The sequence below is a fragment of the Corythoichthys intestinalis genome, chromosome 16, assembly GCF_030265065.1.
Source record: "Corythoichthys intestinalis isolate RoL2023-P3 chromosome 16, ASM3026506v1, whole genome shotgun sequence".
Lineage (NCBI taxonomy): Eukaryota > Metazoa > Chordata > Actinopteri > Syngnathiformes > Syngnathidae > Corythoichthys > Corythoichthys intestinalis.
This window is the reverse complement of record NC_080410.1, coordinates 29,496,799-29,507,286: the sequence shown is the minus strand read 5'-3', so window position 1 is coordinate 29,507,286 and position 10,488 is coordinate 29,496,799. Positions and strand designations below refer to the sequence as shown.

The 10,488-nt window shown below is 40.6% G+C and overlaps 1 protein-coding gene across 1 annotated transcript; it reads right to left on the bottom strand.

Annotated features, from left to right (window-relative positions):
• Positions 1-2,026: 2,026 nt before the first annotated feature.
• LOC130931756 (phosphoinositide-interacting protein-like) lies at positions 2,027-6,746 on the bottom strand. The gene is made up of 2 exons (XM_057860755.1): positions 6,687-6,746; positions 2,027-2,543 (listed from the first exon to the last, which is right to left on the bottom strand). The coding sequence occupies exon 2, from the start codon at positions 2,535-2,537 to the stop codon at positions 2,130-2,132; it is 408 nt and encodes a 135-aa protein (XP_057716738.1). The 5' UTR covers positions 2,538-2,543; positions 6,687-6,746; the 3' UTR covers positions 2,027-2,129.
• Between the last annotated feature and the right edge of the window lie 3,742 nt (positions 6,747-10,488).

Below are 10,488 nucleotides of genomic sequence, written 5' to 3'. Positions count from 1 at the left end.
CTAGACATTATACCCATCCACGACGCTAGATGGCGCCAGATATCATTGAAGCGATGTTCTGTCATGACAGATCTAAGCTACTCCCAAGTCCAACCAGTTTGCATTATTTTATTGCAATTTTTTTTCCTTATTCAGATTTGTTTCAAGACTACAGTTCCAGTTGGACTTCACTTTTATGGTTAATGCAGTTATTGCAATTTTGTTGTTTTATCACAATAGATTGGTTTATTTACATTTCAAAAACCAGAAGCCATTCATGTGATTGCACTTTAGTTTACATATTTAAATGTTCAGATATTAAGATTTGAATGAGGCAAAATAACATGCTTTTTCCCTCAAATACAGCGCCCTCCCTAATTACTGGCACCCCTGAAAAAGATGTGTTTTTTAGCTTCTAATATTTTTATTTTTATTCAAATAATAGGGGACCTTAATGGAAAAAAGAGAAAAATCCAACCTTCAATACAAGTGCATTCATTCAGTGGGGAAAAAATCTCACATAAAGAAAAAATTATTTGACATCAAATAATGTGTGTCACAATTATTAGCACTCCTGGTGTTAATACTTTGTACAACCCCCTTTTGCCAACAAAACAAGGTCTGGGGACTGAGATGGCCATGGGAGGAGCTTGATTTTGTATCTGGTGAACCATTTCTGTGTAGATTTGGCCATATGTTTAGGGTCATTGTCTTGCTGAAAGACCCATTGACGACCCATCTTCAGCTTTCGGGCAGAGGGCAACAGATTTTGATTTAAAATGTCCTGGTATTTCAAAGCATTCATGATACCATGCACCCTAACAAGGTTCCCAGGGCCTTTGGAAGCGAAACATCCCCACAGCATCACTGACCCACCCCCATACTTCACAGTGGGTATGAGGTGCTTTTCAGCATGCGTATCTTTCGTGGCACACCAGACCCACTTAGAGTGTTTGTTGCCAAAAAGCTCAATCTTGGTCTCATCTGACCAAAGCACACAGTCCCAGTTGAACCCTGGGACCGTGTGTATTTTTGTGTGAAATAAAAATTTATTTGGTGTTCAAAAAGTATTTTTTCAAACTTGAGTCTTGAAAAAGAGGGGGTCGTCTTATAATCAGGGCCGTCTTATATTCGGGCCAATACAGTAAATTACTCACTACTGACAAAAATAACGCCATTATTAACAACACTGGTGGTAGTAGTTAATAATTGAATAACAAAATTTTTTGAAAATATCCTTCGATCACTGCCAACCCTTTCCAGTTCAAGCGGATCGGACTTCTATCGCTGTTAGAGCACTTATACATAATCATTCACAGTCCACGTGGATTGGACGTCTATTGCCGTTAATGACAATGAAACACGGGTGTATTCCAAGTCCAAGTGTGTTGCCGCTGGCTCAAGAGGAAGAAAAATCAACCATGCGTTTAATAATTCATACAAAGTCTATCACATCACATGGAATTAGTCCCGCCTTCAAGTGCACTTTTGGATCCAAACCATTTCCCAGTAGCTCTCTGGCGTCCTTCCACGGAAGCAAAAGGAAGACTCGGCAACATTTTCATGGGCTGTCATCAGCGACAATTAGTATATAGAACCAAATATTTCTACCAGCGTGAGGCGTGTCGTGGCTTTTTGCGACTTACTGAGCTCTGAGAGGAACGTGAATCTGCAGCATGGCCAAAAATGAGTTTGATTTACCCGCATCTATAATGGGGAGTAAACCTCGCTAGCTACCATTAACTCCGATTGACGTCCAGCCCTTTGAGACAGGGAGATCTGGCAGCGATCAGTTGATAACTCATGGGTTAGCGCATTGACAGCCATGAGTTAACTCATTATGAGAGAATAAATTATTGAGTTAACTGAACTCGTGAACTGCTATGAGGTCACATTATAAGTGAATGAATTAGTTAACTTCCATGAATTAATTCAGAAAGAATGAATTGACTCATGAGTTAACACGTGTTATTCAGTGCCATGAGTTAACTCAAAATGAATGAATGAAGTTAACTAATTCACTGCTATGGTTTAATCCAGGCTCACTTAGCAAGTGATGAGTTAACTCATCATAAGTTAACTCATTGAGTGCCAGCCCTCCCATTTGTAACAAATGAGATGCACATGGCTATGAAGGGCATCTGGAGATTTCAGACATTGAAGGCGGGATGGCGGTGGAAGGCGAGCGGCTTTTTGGCGGCGCGACGTAGATTGTCCCTAGTAATGGGAATAAGCACCACGCCCACCACAAAAACCATGAGTCCGACGGAGAGGAGGGCGGGACCCAGGATGTTGCTGACCCTGCGGCAGTGGCCGGCGAAGTAGAGGCCGCTGATGATGACGCCGCAAGCCAGGAAACCGCCGCCCGTGGACATGAAGTGGATGGGAAACCAAAAGAGCTGGCAGCGGCCCGGCAGTGCTGCCTCGGCCGTCCACAGTGAATCGCTGCGGGACAGGCTGAAGACGGTGCTCTCCGTGCGGCTGGCCGGCGTCAGTTGGTCGCGTGACTGAGACAGCCCGCGCTCACCCAGCGCGATGTTCTCGGGGCCGCCCGACATCACTTCCTGCGGGGGTAGCGGGAGAACAAGAATCGCTTCTTTCAATGTCGGGAAGCTTTTAAAGACTGCTGACTGGACACCAGAAAATCAATCAGAATGGAGGACCAGGAGTGCTAAAATTGAATTCATGGATACATCATTAATGAAAAATTTAGATTACAGCGATCCCTTTTTGTGTGTGTTGTGTTCAATGTATTTATTCAGAATTAGCATTGGAGAGAGATACATATAAGATACATATAAGCAGAGGCGTCGCGTCCCATTAAGCAAACCAGGCAATTGCCTAGGGCCCCCAGCACACGCCAGTGAAAGCCTTGTGTCTGAGTTCCCTGAAGGGGCCCCTTCACTTGCTCAACCCCCCACCACGTGACTCACTTGAGTGAGCTCTCATTTCATTTTTTTTAAATTGGCTTATATCCAAAATGAAGAGAAGTTATCCTTCTGGAAGCGACAAAAGAAAGAAAAAAAGCAGAAGAGGAGAAAAGGAAGCAAGACAGCGGTGAATGTACTATGTTACTATAGTGCAGTACTTCTCAAATAGTGGGGAGCGCCCCCCTGGGGGGGCGCAGAGCGATGCCGGGAGGGTGCATGTGACCTCGGGGAACATGCTTTTGTTTGTTTTTTTGCCATACTGGAATAAAGTGTACTTGCACAACAACTCAGTAGGTGGCAGTGGCGCTCTCATTTTCAGAGTGCGCACAGTATTTTTGAACTAAGGAAGAGCACTCAGCGCACACAGAAAACAGATATGAAGAGCAGTGTGCCACCACCGTTTTCGAAAGCCGTTTTCCGACCGGACTCACTCACGCAGCGACCCACTGTCTTGTCCGGTTCTCACGTCGCCGCCCGAGAAGTGCCATTTTTGGCTTGGGATCATCACGACGACCGCTCTCACCTACGGTTCTACCTCGGCCGCCGAGAATGCGCTTTTTTCGTGCCGTTTGCCTTTTAGCTTTGATTTTTAATACAGTGGGTGATGAGGAAAGACCACTGTTTACTGTGTCTAAAAATAATTATAGCTGTAATAAATGAAATGTAAATGAAAAAAATATTTATTTTAATCATTATTATTCTACTTTATAATAACTTATATTAACTTGACTAACTTGACCTACAGAAGACGGAGGTCATTTGGTATCGTATGTCTGTTTGTTTGTCTGAATGTTTGTGTTCATGAATAAAGGGATTATTATCAAACTTGCAGGATAGTTTTGTAACATGAAAAGAAAAATGTGATTAAATCTTTGGCTAATTGGGTCGAAGGTCAGAAAAGGAGGTCTGCTCTCTCAAAGTGTTTCTAGTTATATATTTATTTATGTTAAGATTTATGAATTTAAAGATTTTCAAATTTTGATCTATTTTATTCAAAATTGAATCATTAAACGTTGAAATAAAAAATGTAAGTACAGTGATCCCTCGCTACTTCGCGCTTCAAACTTCGTGTCCTCAGTCCATCGCAGATTTTTCAATAAAAAAAACAATGATTGACAGATGTTTAATATTTGAACTTGCCAGAAAAGGGGACTTCAAAGCACAGCATGCGTCAATCATCGTTTAACTTTAACGTTAAACAGCTGCTGTGGCAACTCATTGTGTGCAAGTAAGCAGCTTGAGCTGATTTGACTGGACTCACTCAATGTAGCATTTAATAAAGACATTTTTTATATAAAGTCATATATATCTCTTTCCAATGCTAAATCTGAATATATACATTGAACACACACAAAAACAAACAAAAAGGTTTTTGTGGATGGGGGGCGCGCCACTTTGCGGTTTTTCAATTATCGCGTTGTGGACCCCATTAACCGTGAAAAACGAGAGATCACTGTAGACAAATTTAGAAAAACATGTTGAAACATGAATAAACTAACTAAATAAACAAATAAATAAAAAAAAAAAAGGTGAAAATAAATCCATCCTGAAATAAGATTAATGAAATATTTACTTATATTTCATTTATTTATTTCAGATTTGATTTACTCATAATCTGCGTTATTCCAATTTTTATTTACAGTGGGGCAAATAAGTATTTAGTCAACCACCAATTGTGCAAGTTCTCCTACTTTAAAAGATTAGAGAGGCCTGTAATTGTCAACATGGGTAAACCTCAACCATGAGAGACAGAATGTGGAAAAAAAAGAAAATCACATTGTTTGATTTTTAAAGAATTTATTTCCAAATTAGAGTTGAAAATAAGTATTTGGTCACCTACAAACAAGCAAAATTCCTGGCTGTCAAAGAGGTCTAGCTTCTTCTAAGAGCTTCTAAGAGGTCTAACGAGGCTCCACTCGTTACCTGTGCTAATGGCACCTGATTTAACTCATTATCGTATAAAAGACACCTGTCCACACCCTCAGTCAGTCAAACTCCAAACTCCAATATGGCCAAGACCAAAGAGCTGTCAAAGGACACCAGAGACAAAATTGTAGACCTGCACCAGGCTGGGAAGACTGAATCTGCAATAGGTAAAACGCTTGGTGTAAAGAAATTAACTGTGGGAGCAATTATTAGAAAATGGAAGACATACAAGACCATGATAATCTCCCTTGATCTGGGGCTCCATGCAAGATCTCACCCCGTGGCGTCAAAATGATAAGAAGAACGGTGAGCAAAAATCCCAGAACCACACGGGGGGGACCTAGTGAATGACCTACAGAGAGCTGGGACCAGAGTAACAAAGGCTACAATCAGTAACACAATGCGCCGCCAGGGACTCAAATCCTGCACTGCCCGACGTGTCCCCTTGCTGAAGAGAGTACACGTCCAGGCCCGTCTGCGGTTCGCTAGAGAGCATTTGGATGATCTAGAGGAGGACTGGGAGAATGTTTTATGGTCAGATGAAACCAAAATAGAACCTTTTGGTAGAAACACAGGTTCTCGTGTTTGGAGGAGAAAGAATACTGAATTGCATCTGAAGAACACCATACCCACTGTGAAGCATGGGGGTGGAAACATCATGCTTTGGGGTTTTTCTGCAAAGGGACTAGGACGACTGATCTGTGTAAAGGAAAGAATGAATGGGGCCATGTATCGAGAGATTTTGAGTGAAAATCTCCTTCCATCAGCAAGGGCATTAAAGATGAGACGTGGCTGGTTCTTTTAGCATGACAATGATCCCAAACACACAGCCAGGGCAACAAAGGAGTGGCTTGGTAAGAAGCATTTCAAGGTCCTGGAGTGGCCTAGCCAGTCTCCAGATCTCAACCCCATAGAAAATCTGTGGAGGGAGTTGAAAGTCCGTGTTGCCCAACGACAGCCCCAAAACATCACTGCTCTAGAGGAGATCTGCATGGAGGAATGGGCCAAAATACCAGCAACAGTGTGAAAAGCTTGTGAAGAGTTACAGAAAATGTTTAGCCTCCGTTATTGCCAACAAAAGGTACATAACAAAGTATTGAGATGAACTTTTGGTATTGACCAAATACTTATTTTCCACCATGATTTGCAAATAAATTCTTTAAAAATCAAACAATGTGATTTTCTTTTATTTTTTTTCACATTTTGTCTCTCATGGTTGAGGTTTACCCATGTTGACAATTACAGGCCTCTCTAATATTTTCAAGTGGGAGAACTTGCACAATTAGTGGCTGACTAAATATTTATTTGCCCCACTGTATATTGTACAGACTTTATGTTAAATAATCAAAAACTAAAAAGAATAAAATGAAAACTAAAACTAAAATTATAATACATAAAAAAAAAAAAAAAACAATAAAAAGAAAAAAAGAAAATTCTAACATTGTTAGTGAAATTTAATAACAATAACAAAGTTAATGACATTTCATTCATTCCACCACTTTGAAAATGAAGGGTGGTTCAAATTCCTCAAATATATGCACTTGCATCTTACAAAATAGTGTCCTGCCACAATTTAAGCACTGAAAGCAGCAGACTTATAAAATAGTTCTACTGCTGCCCATTATTTCTACTCCCAAGGGCAACACACACTCTGTTTATAGTATATGTACAGTACATTCCTAAACTTCCCCGAAATGGCTATCATTGACGGTAATAGACGTCCAATCCATTTGGACTGAGAAGGCTGGCAGCCCCTCCCAATCCAAATGAATTGGACGTCTATCCCCGTCAATGACACTGAAACATGATCACTCACTGCCGTCCTTAAATTGGCAAACTAATGTTCGTTACCTTTGCGTCAAAGTTCCTCTGGAGAGTCCAAGCATCGGAAAATCCGGACGACGGTGGCGGCGAGCGGCGGAACGCACTAGAAGGCGGCAGAAGACTTCCTGTTCAGGGATCATCCCGCCCTCCTCATCTTCCTCCTCCTCTTTCTCGTCCCGGGCTCTGGTCTCCCTTGAGGAGGTCCGCAAATGTTCCGGGAAGGAGCCGACGCTGCTGCTGATGACATTATCAGCATTATTAGTATGTGTATTGATCCTCAGTCAGCTATTGTCAATAAGTGTGTGTGTCAGCGTCACACTTTGAATGGTGTTGACACACTTTGCAGTCACACACTGACACATATACTGCACAGTGCACACCAAATCCTTTTATACTGCATAAACTTGAGGGGGTCTATCCATCTATCCAAACATATGGTATTTTGTATACCAATATAAGTTTGGCGTCATTTTAACTCATTCACTGTCAATCTAGTAGGGGTGAGAACTTCTCGATATTACTTGCGACAAAAAGCTGACGATAACAATGGTCTCAAGTAGGGTTGTTCCGATCAAGTTTTTTTGCTCCCGATCCGATCCCGATCGTTTTAGTTTGAGTATCTGCCGATCCCGATATTTCCCGATCTGATTGCTTTTTTTTTGCTCCCGATTCAATTCCTATCATTCCCGATAATTTTTCCCAATCATATACATTTTGGCAATGCATTAAGTAAAAAATGAATAAAACTCGGACGAATATTTACATTCAACATACAGCACATAAGTACTGTATTTGTTTATTATGACAATAAATCCTCAAGATGGCATTTACATTATTAACATTCTGTCTGTGAGAGGGATCCACGGATAGAAAGACTTGTAATTCTTAAAGGATAAATGTGACTTTGTATATTGTGACTAAATATTGCCATCTAGTGTATTTGTTGAGCTTTCAGTAAATGATACTGTAGCCATGCCCAAATGCATGATGGGAAGTGCGACCATGACTGTGCGTAGTGCTACCAATTGATATATCTTCTCTGCGTTGAAAAAAAGATCAATTACTACCTTGCTTCCCCACATTGCTTTCCCACGATATTTCTAATGGTAGGGAGAGGGATTGTAAGGCTTTAACCAATTAAAAAAAGGCTCCGAAGGCTGCCAAAATTCACTCTACTCATTTTATGCTGCCTTTTAGCTCTCTTTATAAGTAAAACGGCGCCATTACAGATTGAGCGCCACAATGCGTGATAACGTGATACATTTTTTAAAAAATTAAATACCGCCTTTATCGGAATGAATTTGATAACCCTACCTTAAGCCTAAACTAAAGACTCTGGATGAGTGTAACATATTATGTCTGTTACGTTAAATACAATTAGAAAACGATTTAATTAAAAATATATATATATTAAAAAAAGGCATGTCCGATATTTTTTTGCCGATTCCGATACTTTGAAAATGACGTGATCGGACCCGATCGACCGATCGATCGGGACATCTCTAGTCTCAAGATACGGTGATACAACGATTATCGGAACATCGGCCAGGAAATCATTCTAGGATATTTTATAAAACAACTAATGAACAGAAAAAACAGCTATCTTTATCCTTCTGCTGTTTATCACTAGTAGATGTCCAATCCATTTCAACTGGGAGGGTGACAGCAAATTAATCCCTTCCACTTCAAGCAGGCCCCTCCACTTCTATGGCCGTCAATGCAACCAATGCCAGGCAACGAGGTCATTTTTGGGTCATTTCAGGTCATTACCTGTTGATTTCGGGGCATTTTATGAGTCACTTCTTGTTAATTTGGGGTTACAGAACAGGAAGTGACCCGGGAATGAAAAGGCAGCGACTCAAACACAACAGGAAGTGACCTGTAAAAGCCCTATAATGAGCAGAAAGTGACCTGTAAATGCCCCGAAAATCGGAAAGATTGACTGTGAATGCTCTGTTTTCGGTCTACAAACGTTCTTTCGCCCTTCCCAGTCTCAATGGAATGGGCGACGAGCGCCGTCAATGGCAGCCACGGAGTTAACTGAGACACTAATATGATGGAAGATTTTGGTGGGACCTTGTTGATTCATTTTTTGTGTTTTTTTGACATTGACGTCTTTTTAAAACGATATCTCGATTCTTTGCACGAGCGTATCTATAACCTTTTGGGATGCAAAGTATCAATATATAGCACCATTTCAATATTTTGTCACATGCCTCCAATCTAGTCATATGAAAGATTTTCGCATAATTTGTGTTGTTGTAGTTAGTAACAGAAGAAAATGTATCATTAAAACACCCACGTAGGCACTGGGAGAACATGCAAACTTCACACAGGAAGGCCGGAGCCTTGGATTGCAGAAATTATAGTTAATTTTTAAAAATTCAAGTTTTTATGCTGTAATTTTTATTTATTAACAACACACAATAACATCTGAACTTTAACACAGTTATGGAAAATGAAAAAACAACAACAACAAAAAAACCTAGAAATTTGTTTCAGATTGTATATTTTTTTATGCATTAGGAACACAGATGAAAACAAGGACTAGTTATATTTTGGATAGTTTTACATTTTGTTTTGATCGTTTTCTTCTGTATTTTTTAAAATTCAGCATTCATTTTTTTCGTTCGTGAACACAATAAAGTTAAAGGCCTGTATACACACACAGCCTCAACACACACAGAATAGTGTAAAATAAAAGGCTGTTAAAAAGCCACTCTTACGTGATGACCGCTTATATCCGGCAGAGGGCAGCACTGCCACTCATTTCTATCTCAGTATGAGTATGTTGTGTGAGTGGTTCCTATCCTTGCTAAAGTTAACGAACCCTACTAGTTTCACATGTGGATTCACCAAACCCTTCGGAATGAGTTAATAAAGCATTTTTTTTTTCAAATTCAAAATCCATATATCTAAGCTAGCAAGCTAATAATTTAGCACATTCCTGTTCAAAATTTTTCTCTTTTTGAAAGCGTGCTTTATAAACAGGTCAAAATTTGAGACCATGCTGCCTTATTGGCTGTTGTATTCCCTTTTACCAAGTGCAAGTCAACCTTCCACTGAGCAAACTAGTTCCTCTTCTCATCAGATCGAGGACTAGCAGTCAAAAGAAATGGATTCAAGCCTGTAAAATGGGAGCAAACCAGTCCAAAACCTGGTCTAAAAAGCTACTTTGCCTAGATTTAATCAGCGTACGAAAATAGGGCTCTGCGTTTCTTTACCTTCGCCGAACCACGGGACTATGGTCTCCAACCTACGGGAGCATAATAAAGGCATATATTTCAGGGGTACTTGTGGGGGAATACTTTTTCTCACGGAAAATTGATTCATTTATCTTTTGTAGGGAGGGATTCCAATAGATTCTTGAGGTTCTGGAGTTCTACAAGAATTGCTTACTCATTTCATTATTAGATCATCGTCATCCCCTCCCAGTTCAAATAGATTGGGCGTCTATTACCCTTATGGCACTGAAACAATCACTTCTGCCAACACTCCCTGTTCAAATCTGACGTTTATCGCTGTCAATGGAAGACCATGGGTTCCCATGGCAACCAGGCTTTTAAATCTCAGGCTTGCCAGGTAGCACGTGATGAACCTCCCCAAGCCCACCCTCATTAACTTAACAGGCTAATTCCACGGCGGGCGATCGATACAATCGATCGGTTGGGACGCAGTGTGCGCGTTGCCATGGCGACTGAGGTCACCCCATCCTCGGTCTGTGCGGTTGCTAAAAGCTAATAAAACTGGCACAACATTTAAAAAGCATGCCACGAACAACAACAACAACGAAAAAACACCAATCAATTAATCGACACTTGTCAAACGT